The 17,234-nt window shown below is 39.9% G+C and overlaps 1 protein-coding gene across 1 annotated transcript in view; it reads right to left on the bottom strand.

The window, feature by feature from the left end:
- Pappa (pappalysin 1) overlaps positions 1-17,234 on the bottom strand; it is a 228,720-nt gene that overhangs the window by 40,547 nt on the left and 170,939 nt on the right. Inside the window, exons 14-17 of the mRNA XM_031377655.1 lie at positions 10,946-11,114; positions 8,356-8,539; positions 1,657-1,867; positions 537-708 (exon numbers count right to left, since the gene is read on the bottom strand). Of these exons, the coding sequence (XP_031233515.1) occupies positions 537-708; positions 1,657-1,867; positions 8,356-8,539; positions 10,946-11,114 (736 nt within the window). The remainder of the gene's footprint in view (positions 1-536; positions 709-1,656; positions 1,868-8,355; positions 8,540-10,945; positions 11,115-17,234) is intronic.

Genomic DNA, 17,234 nt, shown 5'->3' with positions numbered 1-17,234 from the left:
AAGACTTCAGTTACATACGGCTTGAGATAAAACTCAAAACCCTGCTGACCCCTTCCGTTCTCCTTTTTTCCGCACTGTGCTCTGAAGTGTTCTCCCAATCTTAGGAAAGCCCTGTCTATAGGCTTCCAGGGCCAATGAATGTCTGATGATCATGGCTGCCTTGTGTCTGAAAGCTTTAAGAAAAACGTGAGTAGTAGGAAGTGGGCAGAGCCAATCAAAGTCCTAGATGCTCCTATCAGAATGACTTAACAAATCAATCTTAACTGCTAAGAGGGTATTTCTTTAATATTTCTCAGTAAGTGTCTAATAGTTCTAATGTTTTAAAAAAAATTTCAAAGCTAAGAATCTCTGAATAAAATAGGCTTGGAGAGGGGAAAATATAGCTCAGAGATCTTACAAAAGAAGATACCTGCTTCTCAGCTTCTGCAATGATGATACTGTCATTTTATAAGCTTGGCTGTATAGATATAGCCCTGAAGACAGCAGTTGTTAGGTAGAGGGAAGAAGGCCATGATCTTAGGTTTCAGTGAGCTTACCTGGGAGGCATCACTGTCTTCACACTTGATCCTACACTCACTATTGAACTGGAAGCCATTAGTGCATTGGTAGAGTCCATGGAATTTGGGTGGAGGTGGATCACAAGTCACTGGCACACAAGTTCCCTCTTGCCAGCTGCCATCTTGAGTGCATTGAGTCTTAAAGGCCCGTCTTTAGGAAAGATGAAATAACAGTTATTGTAAGAATCACATGGTTTGAACACTAACAGGGAACCTACCATCGTCTTCATATTCATAATCCCATGCCTGTATGTGGGATGCATGAGACATGCATGATGTAGACCCCTACAGAAAGCAACAACTGGTCACAGTGCAGAGCTATGAAGCCCAGTGCCAAGTGATATATCTACAACACAACCCTTACATCTAAGGCTCAGAGATCATTGCAGAACCAGAGAAGGAAAGGCTGTAAAACCAGAGGAACAAGAAGTTTGGTATCATATTTTTGTCTCCTGGAAATATCAAGGTAGCACCATGAACTCCTATCAACATGGATGCTTAAATATGACCTAAATAAATAAGGCACCAATAGCCTGCTAACGTTTAAAGGCAAATATTATGACCTGAAGAATGCTGAGTGGAGGAGAAATGGTCTTCCTTCCATAAATACAGATAGATATATAAATAGAGATGTGTATATGTAATGCTATATTAACTGAACAGATCATATTTATGTGTTTATATGTGTATATATATAGTATGTATATATACACATGTGTTTAAGAAAAATAATTCATCATAAATTTGTCTTCTCTTTTCCTTCCAGTGTGTAGTGATGGGTGCCTGTACAATGGTGATGTAAACTCTCAGTATTTCTTAAGCAATTACTTTGTGCAAGGCGTTTTTGCAACTTTTTCTGCATCACTGTGTGATAACTTACAGTCTTCTTATTGCTGCCAAAGAAACCAGGAGGCCTGAGAAAAATAAGCCACTACCCTCATGAAATACCTACTCTTCCAAATCTTTTCTATAGGACACAATGGGATACTACTTGGTATGGCCTCCAGCAAGGCTGGAAATGTTTCCTTCCAAAGAGTTAGCCAGACCTGATGCTCCTCCTTCTTCATGGGCTCATGAGTATGTTCCTAGCAGCACTTACTTCTTGGACTTCCGAGATGAGCCAGGCACATGGTATCCAGGTTTGCACTTGTACTTGCAGAAGGAGCCCACCTTATGCTTGTTCTCTCGACACCGGGCTGTCTGTAGGTCCGCATTGGGAACTGGGGGTGGGGCGAGGCACATGAGCTCACACAGGGCCTCTGGGAAGGACCACAGTCCATCTTCCATACAGGTCAGAAAGCTGTTGTTGCCTGGAAGCCACAGGCAGACAGGGTTAGAAGAGGAATGAATCCCTTGACAGCTAAGATAACGCATGAGCTGCCTGGATTTTAACCAACACGAGGTCCCCCAGGATCCCTGGTTAGAATTCCAATGCCTTGCTCTAAGAACTCAGTATCTCTGGAGAGTACTGGGCAGTTGTTGCAAAGCAGGCAGCCTTGGAAGCTAAACTTAGCCCATTTTTTTTTTTTACAGTACATTAAAATCGAAAGCATTCTGCACCTTATATGCTGCACAGAAAACAAAACAAAGCAAAACAAAAACCAAAAATCCTTTCCAGCCCTGCATCATCCCTGTGCCCTGCAGGTGCATGTCTTTGCCTGAGACAATGGAACCAGACTAAATAGTGTCAGCCCCACTAACAGAGACCTTTATGAAGTAGGGATGCCTCTGGGGCTGGGCCCTGTTCCTGTCCTGGCTTCCTCATACCTGCACGTGACAATACCATCTTTTCAGGAGGGTAATTTTTTTTTTTTTATTCAGACCCCAGTGCTCAGGGAAGTTCTGCCAAGGAAGCTGAGAGAGCATTACTTCCCACCACAAGCGCCAGCCAGCTCTTACAGAGTGCTGATTGCCTTCAGGATACTTGCCTGATGGGGGTCAGTGAAGATAAAAGTAAAAGTCAGAAGCTAGGCTTTTCATTGTCAGCTCATCGATTATGAAGGCATAGCCATTCCCAAATTCAAGACAATTAGAGGAGGACCTGCAGTAGCTGTTTCTCCACTGATCCCTTCTGATTGGTTAATACCAAATAAGGTTTGCAGCCAGTGATGGAAGCACATGGCAGTCTCTGGACTTGACGCAGAGCAGGGAGAGCACCATTGACAGGAAGAAAGCCGACATTTATTAAGTAGTTACTATGCAGAAAGTGCTTTTGAAATCTAGGGTGCTTATCATGCTAATTCTGATTTGCAAAAAGAGGAAATAGCTTGATCAAGCTCTTACAGCTTGTGAATAGCAAAAAACCCCAAAAAGTTCAAAACCAAGTTTGTCTAATTACAGATAGAGTTGTTTATCCAATAAGAGGTTATGTCTATATGTTCAGCAAAGCCCTTTATTTTCCATGCATGATGGTACAACCTTAACTTTTGTGTCCTTAGGAAGAATGGAACTTCCTTATATTGTTGTGGGAATGAATTATTGTGGCAAGGTGTTTGGGAATGCTAGATGTATCATTAGCTTAGTGAGAATGGTGCCCTTTCCAAATTGCTCAAGTGTGATAAAATATCCAGCACTAAAGTGTGAGTACTTTTACCAAAGTGTTTGCAACTGTATCAGCTACAAATGCTATAAACTTTGAAATGAAGGGCATAGTTCTTTTTGTGAGATGATATGAGGATGACAGAATGTTAACCAAGCAGAAAGAATCAAACAGAAAATGGTCATTCTAGGAGAGAACAAATAGGAGTTATCAGACAGTGATGAACGAATGAGCAGAGTAAAGCAGGACTGTAATTCAGTCATGGATATCTTCCCCATACTCATAACCAGTCTAGACATTCAGGCAATGGACTCTGCAGAATCAAGATTTTCAGTCCCTAGTTATCTATCCTTCCTCCTGCATTTACCAAGTGGCTCTGAACAAAGCACTGTATGACATACACTCTGTGCCTTTGACAATGACTCATATACTCTGAAGAATGTTTACTACAATGGTATTTTTGGGTTTGGTCACAAATACATACTTTTAGAACATACTCAAAAGAACATGGAATGAATACTGCTGGTATAAGCATCAAACCAATCATTGTTGGAGGACTTAGAGACAATTTAGAGTTTTGGCCACACAGGCATGTTCTAATATCTCCTTCCAAATTCCTCATATATAATGAGCACTCATTGTTTCTATTTTTAACAGGTTGTAGAAGAGACACTTATAACCTCATCAGTACCATGTCTTCCCTCTGCATATTCCCCAACCTGTGCTTTCCAAAGAATGTGACTTAAGTCATTAAATGAAGTGAAGGTTGGCATTTCTAGCAGAGTATTCGAGTATAGATATGAGACACCAGGTTCTCATGAGTTGCAGTAATTTGTCATCTCATTTGTTCATCATTTTTAATTTTTTAAGATTTATTTATTTTTATTTGTATAAATAAATACTTTATTTTAATTTATTTGTATTAGTGTTTTGCCTGCAAGTATGTATGTTTATTATATACATATATCCCTAGAGCTCATGGAGGACAGAACAGGGTGTTATATCCTCTATAAATGGATATGCATATATATATATATGTTTTGGGAATCTAATCTGTATCCTCTGCAAAAGCTGGAAGTGTTCTTAACTGTTCTTCAAAACATTGTTCATCTTGTAAAGCTTCATTTTTAACTATTTCTTTTATTTTTTGAGATTATCATATAATTATATCATTTCCTATTCCTCTTTCCTCCCCATAATATCCTCCTAACTCTTTTTCAAAATAGTGGCATATTTTCATTAATTATTGTTTTATATATATATATATATATATATATATATATATATATATTATCTTTGAAATATATATATTATCTTTGAAGGTCAGCAAATTAGCCTTGCTTAGCCTGTCTCCAAATGTGTTTAAGAAAATTCCCCTCTCTAGTATGCATGAAAGAACTACAAGCATTCAGTAGTGATAGAAGAGTAGTATTCATTAGTATTTTCTTACTTAAAAGATTAACAGTAGACCAAGTCCCTTTGAGAGTGCTTTCAAAGAAAAATTAGTTTTTGTATCCTAAGGCAAAGTAGGGTAACTGTGGCTAATAATGCTATGCTGTACATTTCAAAATTATCAGAAGAATGATTTTGAATATTCTCACTACAAGGAAACTATACATGTTTAAAGCAGTTGGTAGATCAGTGACCTTGTTTTGATCAAGGCACAATTTATATGTGGATCCAAGCATCATATTCTCTCCCCAAAATATGTGTCATCTGAGTGTGTGCATGGAAACATTGCACTGAAATTGTCATTAGAATATAATCATGAAGTTAAGTGTCATCTCTTCAATCTGTTTTGTTGTTGGTGGTTGGTTGGGTTTTGTTTTGTTTTTGTCTTCTTCGTATTTATATATGGTGTGGTCCTGTTGAGGTCCTAAGATAAGGGGCAATGTTTTGCTCATTCTTTATTCCCAGAGCCTAGCCTACTGTTCAGTATATAGCAGTTCCCCAATTTCCATTTGTTGCATGAATGAAGCATCATGAATTTATTTGTGAATTTGAAAGTGTTGTTCAGCCTCTCTAATCCTAATCAAAACCTACTTCTGAGTTCTTAGTCAACTTTTTAAGTTGAACATTTTAAGATGTGAAAGGATACTGATCCCTCACAGTTTGCAGAGAACAAGAATTCAGCTTGCTGGACTAGAATAAGGACAAGCAAGCCTTCCAAAGAGTGCATTAGCCTAAGGCTATGACTGCTAGGATTGCAAAGATATTCCCTTTCATTGTTCTTGGTGAGGAACAGACACTAACAGAAATACAGAAGAAATGAGAGGGAGAGGGAGAGAGAGAGAGAGAGAGAGAGAGAGAGAGAGAGAGAGAGAGAGAGAGAGAGAGAGAGAGAGAAAGGACTTTAGGCTGATTTCTCAAAAGTAATCCATGAGAGTCTCAGCCATGTATGGACCTTGAAAGAGAAAGGAAGAAGGTGAAGGATTCATAGAGGTAACACAAGAAACAGCTCATCTTTTAAATGTATATCTCTAGGCTACTGGGATCCCAAGAAGTTAAAGCTACATTAGACTTGGCATTCCTAGAGTGGCAACCATATTGGAATGTGTACCAATGAACCTGTCCAAAGAAAAATTGCAAAACTGCATTCAGTGAAAGGCTTATAGAGTAAAACTTCTCACTTCACACGTAGATTCCTTTACTAAGGTAACACATTTTTCTTTTTAAATATTAAGTAAAGAGGAAGAAGAATGTCCTATAAAGCAGTTGTTTTCTATCATTGATAGAAAATCCTTCCTAAGATGGAAAATAAAGGAACCTGAAACACTGTTTACTTACTTCTGTGAAAACATGGCTGGAGGAAGTTAAGTGTGAGACATAGGAAGACATAGGCTCTTTGATGGTGAACACCCCTAAGCTTCTCTTTTAAGTAGGACTGTGGTGGGACATAGGAGCAATGTTGCTCAGCTAAGATCAAACAGCTGGCAAAGGACAAAGCCAGTAGTATCTGGACTTTGCTATTTTTAATTTATTACTTGTTTATTTCTTATTCATTTGCATGTGTATAAATCTGATATGTGTGGGTGCACACATGTCACCATATGGAAGTTATCCATTGAGTTTCTTTACTGGATCCAACATGGAACTTTCTGATTCTATAGTCATTACTTCCTAAAACCACTCCTCAACACACACACACATAAACAAGATAGTGTAAGTGAGGTACCATCAAGAATGTCAAAGTTGCCGGGCGGTGGTGGTGCATGCCTTTAATCCCAGCACTTGGGAGGCAGAGGCAAGTGGATTTCTGAGTTTGAGGCCAGCCTGGTCTACAGAGTGAGTTCCAGGACAGCCAGGGCTACACAGAGAAACCCTGTCTCAAAAAAAACAAAAAAAAAAAAACAAAACAAAACAAAAAAAAGTACAACTCATCCTGGTCTTGCTGCCAGCAGGTCCAAGTAGAAGGCTCAGAACAAGGATCCCTGTGCAAGACAGTGCAAATTACAAAGCTACATGGACTACCAGCTGGTCCTCACAGGCCACTATGGAAAGTCAAGATGTTGCCCTGAATTCTCAAGAGATGGGCAAAATGGGAATCAACACATGTCAAAATGATAGTTCCCCTGAAACCACCTTTCTATAATAATGTCCATTCCCTTCATGCATAGTCACATAAACAGTGGCAGAAAGATTTATTTAAGGATTTGCCATTCTGAGAGTTTTAATAATCAATGCTAATTTATTTGTCTTCTTTTCACATGGGCTTCTAATTAAGAGAGGTATGATTTTCTTGTTATTTATACACCCTGCATCTTATTAACAGACATAACCATGTAATGGGATTGGATTGCTTAGATTCTATCAGGGGTTCTCAACCTGTGGTTACAACCCCTCAGGATAACCTTTTCATGGTTTCATTCTTTTCTTCCCCTCTTCTCTTTAATTTTAATCTTCATAGTACCTCAAATGAAAATTCTATATCTATCTTATTCATATCATCTTTGGTAGAAAAAAGAGGAGGAGCTATGGAATGAAGCCCATATGGACTTTCTGTTTCTCTTAAGGGACAGTTTAAAATTAAAGTTGGGTCTTATATTCTTGTATTCCTTTTCCATCACAACATTCAGCTACACAATCAATACTTTTTATTATGTTTTAGTGCAGGTCATTTCCCAAGCTTCTGACCACATAGCCATTGCCTACAAAGGCTGTGAGTTCATCTTTGGGGGTCAATCTCCCTTTTAAAAAACTGGTGAGAATCTTCATGTTCACCACAGTACTTAAAACTTAACCACATACAGTAGTCTATCTGCTATTAAGAGAATTCAGGGACATACTCCCAAAGTCCCCACACTCAACATAACTCCTCATGCATACTCTGGCATGGTAGGCCAAAATATGAGACTCTATGATCAAGTTATTTATTGTTGTTGATACTCAAGAAAGAAATATGCTTCTGCTAACAAATCATGTGGAGGATAGAACCTTTATGTCTTGAAAACTTACACACATGCACACACACACACACACACACACACACACACACAATGCTGCTAATGAGCTCTGTGATGTATCCTTCTTTCCTTGATGTGCTTTGGGTCTTTGGTATTTCTAGATGTTCTGGATGGGCTCTGAGACCTATTTTAAGACATTCTAGAAATGAACTATGTGCCTCCGGGCCAGTTTCTCGCCCATTTCCAATATGTAGCCTCTTCTTCAGCCTACCAGACTCCCTCTTCTTCACCTTCATATTCCTGTTGCTCAGTTTAGTAGAAGCTGGATGTTTGCTGGGTATATCTGCTTTTCTCTACACCCAGTCTCTCTTTGTAAAGAGTATATTTAACAATAAGCAAAGTCATACCTGGGTTACAACATGGTCTCCAATACCAATATGGCAATCTTGGGCTAGTTCTTTAATTCCCAATAACTGGTCTCTTCCTTTAGAAAAATTGAATGCCTAGTAATACCTAACAAGGTGTGTTGGGTCTTAATCATCCACAGTAAAGTAGATATATCACTTCAAAATATAACTCTTTTTGTCCCCCTTCCCCACCCTCTTTTTACAAGATTTTCAAAATATTGAAGGGTTATTCATGTTTATTTTTATACACATATAAATTATTATACATATTTTTAAATTCTTGCCTGTACAAGAAGATTGTTTACATAACTATAAATGGTAAAAAGAAACCAGGAACAGAAACAACTCCAACTACCTGATGATGCCTGAGACTCAGAAGGAGGCTGGGAAACAGCCACTAGGTTCGCAGAGATGATGGAGGCCAGGTTGAGATAAAGAACTCAGAATACCTTTCAGCTGGGCAGGGTGGCGACACTGAAAAGAACATCTTCTACCAAAGGTGGTACCCTCTGGACAGGAGAAGGAGGCAGCATAGACATGATGGTGATCTGGGATACCACAGTCCACTGGCTCACATGCCACCTGCTTGTTCCACTTGCCCTCTGTACATGTCACTGTGATGCTTGGTCCTACCTGAGAGGCAGAGAAAGGTACAATGATGGGGATCAGACAGGTGCTCCTGTATGAGGAAATATACGTCTCCACATGTGGTACATCAGAGTCTTTTCTAGGAGCTAACCCATTCTCAGTGTCTGACTCAAAGTCATTTTTAATAACTCCTCAACTGTATAGATTAGATATATTAATCCCCACTAAATGATGCAAAAATGGAAACCTAGAAATATTACATGAGCAATCTCAGGTTGCCAAGAGAAAAGCTAAATGTGACTTGAATCCAAATAATGTGGTAAGAAATACAGTCTATAATGTAGTCCAGGTAGATCATCATATGCTAAGAGTCTTGAGGTTCAGAGATCTCACAGAGCAAAACTTCTTTTTATAAAATAAACTCTAAAACACATTAAATAGAAGGATACCAGAGGCTGATCTTGGTATCTACTCTTGAGACTATCTCTTGCTTAGAGATAGCTAACTCCTTGGTACTAAGTTAGGGAGTGAGTGCCTCTGGGTACAGGAGACTTGATGACTTTCTATGAAAAGATCCTCTCTCTTAGTCTCCCATTGGTAACATGAATGGTTTGGGCCCAAGGATACACTATATGCTACTGCCTATTCTGAGATTTAGTGGCTCCAGAGAAAAGAAAATTTGAATAATCAAGAAAAATCATACATTGAAAAGAAACACATTTAGGAATAGTGAACTGTCTGGCTGATTTAAACCAAACTAGAAAATGGCAGGGCTGTGTAGGTGGAAGGGTGAGGCCATGCTATAGAGCCAAGAGAAGGCCTGTCATTGGCAGCCCAGAGTCTTCCATTCAAAGAGGAAGCAGCCAAACCCCTGGGGGTTGAGAAGGCCAAATGTTGATTTGGGATTTTTAAAAGCAAAGGACATTTTCCTCTCCTAAGTACACATCAAAGGGAGCAGAGGTCTTTCACTGCCAAGTCAGCCTAATTGTTTCCATAGGAGTTCAGACCTGCCATGTCTGACACACGGAAGTAGGTGTCTAAGACAAGCCAGCCCAGAAGCTCTACACAAATAGGCGTTCCCAGCAATAAAGAATATACCCCTGTGTGCTAGCAGCATAAATAGTCTACTGGTCTACTGGTGGGGCTGTGGAAAAGCTGCATCTAGAGACTGCTCTGGAATTCTCAAAGCTTAGGGCTGCTAAACTTGTCCCACTCACATACTTTGGACCTGAGATTCACAGAGCAACATCAGACAAAAGCAAGGTTTTCAGTGAAAATTATCTCTACACAGTATCAACAGTTTCATGCAGGTCATAGCCCCACTTACAAGGGTTCCATCGGTAACATTTCCTGGCTTCTGTCTGCTGTCTGTCTCACTGCTTACATTCCATGCCACCCCGTGTGGACAGCCAAAGGAGGCCTTTGTTTATCAGGATTTCACCATGCTACATCCTTCCACAGCTTCTTGCTGCTGTAACAACTTCAAATGTCCCAACTAAACTAGTAGGATCTGGCACCTGTGAACTCTATTTGACCTTCTAGCCTCATGACTTACACGGTTTTCAAAAGAGAAAAACCAGTATCCACATGTGGTGTACTTACAGTACTAATAGGTATCTACATACACTCCTCTGCCAGTACCACAGCACACTCTTCTTGCTTGTATCCTGCAGACACACCTCTGCCCAGCAAACCATTTCTCAGTTCCTATGTTACCTCCTCAAGGGCATTTTCCTTAAGCACCCTCCCCTTGATTCCTGTAAAACCTGGTATGTCTCTCTCTCTGTCTCCATGCTTTCTGCTAGTCACTATGGAACAGATTACTCTTAAGAACCTCCTTTCTCCAGGACCTAGCACAGTCTTTGATTTATGATGAACTCATGGATTGGAATGAATGAATGAATGAATGAATGAATGAATGAATGAAGAGACAATCATAGACTGAGAACACCCATCTACTTAAAGTAGCTTATTCCATTGTGCAGAAGTTTGAGGCTAAGCATCTCATTATAATATTAATCTCATTACTAGATCATACATCTGTATTCTCTGTAACAACACTAACATATGTTGCCTGTAATAATATTTCTTGGACAGAATCCCTCTTCTTAGAGAGTCACAGCAGATTTGTTTGTTGGCTGTGTGGTTGACCCATTCATTGTAGTAAATCTACATGCATGCATGTGTGTGTATATATACTCTGAATTCTGCACAGTCTTCAAGTCAAGTCATTCATATATGTATATTCTGTTGTGTGTACACATATATCTGAGATAAAGGTGGAAAGAGAGGGAGAGGGTGGGAAGGAGTAAGGGAAATTAAGGAGAGAGGAAGTTTTATTTATTTGTCTGATGTGGTAACAGTATTTCCAGTGCTGGGGATTCTGCAGAGAACCCATTTTACACCTGCTAGCCTTCCCTGAAAAGCACTCCTCTCTCTGAATCCACAAACCTGGCTCTTGATTAGCTCATCATCCCGCTGTATCTGAAGCACATAACCTGTCTGGCAGCTCACAGTGCACTGGGCACCATGGAAGCGGTGGCTGCTGGAACAGTTGAGAGAAGCATTCTCCACAGCCAGTTCTGGGCAGTCCGAGGCTTCACAGGCAAAATGCACACAGCTGGGGAGGAAGAAAGAAGAAGATGAAGAAGGGTTTCCTCACAAGCCAACTCTGCTTGACCTAGAAGGCCTCTTCCCAAATTTCAGGAAGTGGACCCTGAAGAGAAGAAAGAGCACTGAGTCAGGCAAAAGTGATTCTGCTGGTCACAGTTATGGCTTATGAAGAATACAAGAAATAAAGGCTGACAATCCTGGATTCAAATCCTTTCACTTGAATGCTTGCTTCAGTGAGTGCTGACTTCCAAGAGCTGTAGGGAGGACTGGACCAGATAATTTATAAAACACATGTAGCCAAATTCCCAGTACATTCTTAGCCTCAACCAACAGTTGCTAATGTTAAACAGACAGCCTGCTGTATTTGTTACCCAGGAAATGTGTCACTTGAACAAATATTCATTTATTGGAGCCTCGGTGTACCTGCAAGTTTATGCTACTTGACAGTCATGAGGCCTAGTGACAGTGGCAGGGAACTATAATGTAACTCACAAATCCTTTAGGAAAATGTACAGAAACCATGCCTTATGTCTTGCTCTGGCTGCTATCTTCACTGTTTAGCTAATCTGAATTCTGTACAGTCTTCAAGTCAAAGTTAATCCTATAGGAGGCATTCCTTCATGTCTCTAGATGAGTTCCATCACAGCCATTTTGCCTTCTTGTTTTTCATACTGTTGCCTCCCACTCAATATATTTCAAGTCCAGGATGTAGGTGTAGGATGTAGGTATCTTTAAGGATACAAGTAAAAATGACATAATCCCCTTTGTGATTTGATAGCCTTTCCCATTAAGCTATAAGTAACCAGGCACTCAAGAACATTAGTAATTAATCACTGAGAGTATATCTAAATTAGCTCACTTCATCCTTGCAATAACCCTATGAACTGTGTTATTTTGGTTTATAGTTTAAAAGATTGGAGCCCGGCAAGAATAAATTACTTGTTTACATTCCCCCTCCTATGTGCTACCCTAAGGTCTTTCATAGCTAACTTTACCTTAGAGTCTGAACTAGAACATTTCTGTGGATAAGAACAATGCCTGTTATATCCTGTTATTCTTTGCATTATGAAGAAAAATGGCTTGTCCCCAGATGCTAACTAAGTAAGAGAGAAGCAACTAGTCGCAGCACCTTCAATGACTTGAAATTTTACAGGCTTGTCGGACATCAGTGAGAGGAGAGGCCCTTGGTCCAGTGAAGGCTCAAAGCCCCAGTATAGGGGAATGCCAGACCAGGGAAGCTGGAGTGAGTGGGTGGGTAGGGAAACACCCTCACAGAAGCAGAAGGAGGGAGATGGGATAAGGGGTTTTCAGAGGGGAAACCAGAAAAGGGATAACATTTGAAATATAAATAAAGAAAATATATAATAAGATAATTTCAGAAAAAGTAAAGTTCCTCCAAAATATAAAAAAGGAAGAAATATTGTTTTTAGTAGCAAAACGCACTGTATAAGACATTCTCTACGTATGCTCACCCTAAAACCTTGGTTTTAGGCTATAGCTAAAGATGGCTATATTTGCATCCAGATCCTGAAGTCTTTGGTTTTTCCAGTATGCATTTGTTTGGTTGGTTTTTATTTTATTTTTTAGTGTGTGTGTTTAGGGGGGCATCAAAACAGGGTCTCTTTCTACAGCTCTCATTGTCTTGGAGCTCACTATGCACTCCAGCCTGGCCTCGAACTTGCCGAAATCCATCTTCCTTTTTTGCCTCCCAAGTGCTGTGATTGAAGTCATACACTACTGGGCCTGGCATTTTTTTCATGGTTTTTCTTTTTTAATATATTAAAAAAGGGGGGGGGGAGAAAAACTTGGTCCAGAGCATCTTTAAAAGGATGCTCCGAACCTTCATGATGTCTGTTCTGATCCTCACCAGTGTTTTGGTCTTAGGAGGAAGAAGAGGACCTGGATATTCATGTTCTTAACTACTCAACTTATCAAGTGAGGAGCAGTGCAGGAGATTTTTGAGAAAGTAATAACCTACGAAACATTTCATGAGCCAATCTAGTTTTTAAAGTAGACAAGGACAATAATTTCATAAGGGGCTCAGACTCTCTTGATGTAGTTTTGTTGTCTCCTCACAGTCCTACAAACTTCTGAACAAGTTGGCACTCTGTATGCCCTGTTGAGTATTAGGGAAACATCATGCTGTACCAATGCAGAGATCTGGGAGAGTCTGTGACTGTGGAGTCAGCATATGTGCTTTGACAACAAGCATTGCACTGCTCATATTGTTCAAGTGCTGGGCAAAAGCCACATGAACAAAAGAGCTCACTCTGTAAGCTGGGAGCTACCACATTGTCTCTATGACCTCTGCCTCATAATTTGGACATTCGGACTCTGCACTCTCAGAAGGCATTTTCATCCTATCAGGACTCAGAAGAAAAACATCCTGGGGTGATTAGGGGAGAACTACAACCTGTTCCTTACTCTGTGCATACCATGTTTCTTTAGTAGACTATGAAAAACTGCAATACTTAATTTCATAGAATGAAACAGAATGTAAGAGTGAGGAAAGTTTAAGCTCAAAGTACAGCTCAGCAATTTATCACATGCTCAATGTGGAAAGCTGTGCAACACCCTAGTCTCCTAATCTGGGCATTGACAGCAGTAGCCTGATTTGCCTCTCAGAGCTGACACCAAGTGAACTGGTATCCATTCATTCATTTAATAGATGTCAACTTGGCATCTTACTGAAGATGGTACTGTTAGGAGGACACATCAGGTGTCTATCACCTTGTGTATTGAAGAGGAAGTACATATACTCAAGTACCAATCCAACCTCAGACAGTGATATATATATATATATGAGAGAGAGAGATAATACACACACACATACACAAAGATCATTGAAATCAAAAAGAAATTATAGCAAGCCATTATTTTGGTGGAAAGATCAAGATTCATTTTAATGGAATGATCTATGAGGAAGAGATTATTCTAAATAAGACCTGGATGAAACATGGAGGTGAACTTTACCAAGTTTTGGGACACAGGGATCCAGGCAAAGTAGAGAGGAAGTATGTAGAACCATGATGGGATGGAGCTTGGTGTACTTGTAAACTAGGAATGTTAGTACAGAATAAATGCTTCAGAAGCTCTGGAACTTTATAACAAGATGGCTTTTTTGTTCTATATTTTTCTGCTATCTAAGGAAAATATTCCTTGCTTTTGGTAACTTATTAAAGGGTAGACACAAATGGGTAGGAGTGAACTAATGAGATCAGTGAGATTTCTTTCAGAATAGTGTTCTCAACCTTCTTGATACCCTTGAATATAGTTCCTCATGTTGCTGTGACTCCCCCAACCATAAAATTATTTTCATTCCTACTTCATAACTGTAATTTGCTAATGTTATGAATAATAAATATTAATGATTTCTTATGGCCCTAGGCAACCCATGTGAGAAGGTAGTTTTGTGCTGAAAGTGTTCATGACCTGCATATTGAGAAATGTTCTAGACCTTGTTAGAACATTGAGTCTTCTGATGCACTTTGATGATGTTCAGATTGGGCTAAAGGGGGATTATTTCCAAAATCTAATATTCCTTCTATTATGGGGCAATTCTTAGGACCAATATTTTCTTAGAATGCACTTTGGAAATAAAGCATCCTTTGTTTTGTCACATATCTGTCTGCACCTGGCTTGTAGACTTGCAAAGAAGAAAAAAAGAAGAGGAAGGGATGTAAGAAATGCCAGGCATTAGCCATGACTCTCAGTATAACACCTTCTCTGAAACTGCACAGGAATTCCTTGACATAATGATATTATTCCCATTTGAGAATACACATTTGGAATTGCCTGCCCAAGGCACTTTCAACTGAACAGAGTCCCAATAGACATCGGCCACTATGTTTTCTGATGTCTTGTTCTTTCCAGTTGTATCCCACTATCTAGAAAAGATTGTATGCATACATTGCAGAAGAATGATGACTGAATGTCTCACATATCCTGCCTCAATACAGCTTTGATTCATTTCTAAAATCCAAAATCAAGGGATATAAAACAAACGCTATGATTTTAAGAAGGGGAATTCAACACTAAGGATGAATGGTCAATAAAAAGGAAGAAGGAATGTAGGAAAGTTAGTTCTCTGAAGGAAGAACATGGTGTGGATGGCTAAAATGGCAAATGCTCCAAGTTCTCACATTGAGGTAAAGGTGATCTTTCTCTGTCTCTCTCTTTCTCTCTCTCTGTATGTGTGTGTGTGTGTGTGTGTGTGTGTGAGAGAGAGAGAGAGAGAGAGAGAGAGAGAGAGAGAGAGAGAGAGCACATGTGCCCACACTCCCCTGTGTCTATTTACTTACATATTCAAGGTCTTCATGAGGGCAGGACCATTTGTGATACCTCAGCAATCTTTTAGCTTTCATTCATCCCCCATAGAGAACTGAAATGGAAACCTCACACCTAATGGCTGACACCTAGACAAATCTACCAGCCAGGACAAAGCTGGTATTGAAGGGCGGGAAAGTACTTTTCTTTTGGCTCTGCTCTTTATGTCCTCTCTTAACTCCTATGGCCTTTGGCTTAGCTACAATTATGCCATTAAATGGCAGTCACCGCCATCACAACAACAGATGGATGGCCATATGGTCAAAACTGGAAAATGAGAGGAAACGTAACCTGGGCACCAACTCTTCAGGTCATTTGGGAGAGACAGAAAAAAGTTAACCTGATAAGATCTCCTTTTCCTGCCCAGAATTAAGGATCAATGGAAAGTGATAGTGCAATATTTACAATCCAACACTTCATGATGGTAGGGTGTGGAGGCCAGTGAAGAGTAAGAGATGTAAGCCCAGTGTCCCACAGGGTATATAGACAGACTACTGAAACTCAAGGTGAATTGGTGGCTGCCCACTGGCCAGTGTCTAGATATTGAAGCAGTAATTCTTTCCTTTATTCTGGTTTCCCTGAAAACAGAGGCCCATGAATTTCAGTCCATCTGACTTATTAGATAGCTCCACATGACCATGAGTACCTTCAACCTGAGCTTGAAATGCTATATATGAATTCCTGTTACTGCATGAGGTATTACACACTTGAGGTCCTGGAAGTGTATACTCCAGGATCATTTGTCTCCATCCAAGGTCATCTTATCTCCAACTGCAAAGAGTTCATCATAGTCATATGAAGAACTTGTATCTAGCAAAGAGCCTTTCAAAAAGTTAGGTATCAGTATTACCTCTAGAGAGGTGCTAGCATGTAGAAAGGGAAAATTTTGAGGTAAAGGAAGAGAATAGGAAAATAAAAGAGTAAAAGAAGTAGGAAGTAGGTAGGAGGGAAGGAAGGGGAAGAAAGGAGAGGAAGGGAAAAGAGAGAAGTGGAGATAACTGTTTAAATACTTAGCCTACTGAGAGTTATAATATAGTGTTTGATTTTTATTAAGAACCACAGAGTGCATGGATGAATGGATGTATAGATAGATGTATGGTTGGATGACAGATAGATGGTGTGTGTGTGTGTGTGTGTGTGTGTGTGTGTGTGTGTGTGTGTGTGTGTGTACAGTGTAGAGGGGAAAGAAAAATGGAAAGGAGATGGACTATGTAGAGACAGACACTGGGGCTTCTTGTCATTACAGTCTTTCTCCTTAAAGAAGCCTTTAGCCTTCCACTCCACCACTATGATTTCCCATTTGTGTGTCATTCTCCAAGTAGGTAGAGCTAAATTCCACAACTGGACCTCTAACTTGAACTCTGATCATATTGGTGGAGTAGGGCTCTGAATCCATGCACAATAAATAGTATCCAGGTGCTAGGAACCCTCGAATCCAGATCAGAAAACACCATCTAGATTGATTTTGCTGTAACACTGTTTCTCTCACTTGATCTCATAGAGTTCTCTGTAGAGGAAAGTGGGAGGGAGAAGAGGAAGAGCAGGAGGGAAGAGAGAAAAGTGTCTGGATGGGAAGGGAAAGTGACTTTTCTTGCCAGGAAAACAGCCTCAAGTAAAGTGGAACATCCGAGGAGAGCCAACTGGAATCTCTGCTGTAAAAACCAATGACATTGACCTCTCTGATTTGCCAATTTTAAGAATGAAGGACCATATCCCAGGCCTTTGTACACGTTGTTGCTTATCTTTCTTTTTCTTGTCTTCTGGGTTGTTTTATTACATTTGCATGATTGTAGAGTCCTGC

This window comes from Mastomys coucha, unplaced genomic scaffold (genome assembly GCF_008632895.1).
Source record: "Mastomys coucha isolate ucsf_1 unplaced genomic scaffold, UCSF_Mcou_1 pScaffold18, whole genome shotgun sequence".
Lineage (NCBI taxonomy): Eukaryota > Metazoa > Chordata > Mammalia > Rodentia > Muridae > Mastomys > Mastomys coucha.
Note: the sequence above shows the minus strand (reverse complement) of the source record. Positions and strands in the feature narration are given on the sequence as shown.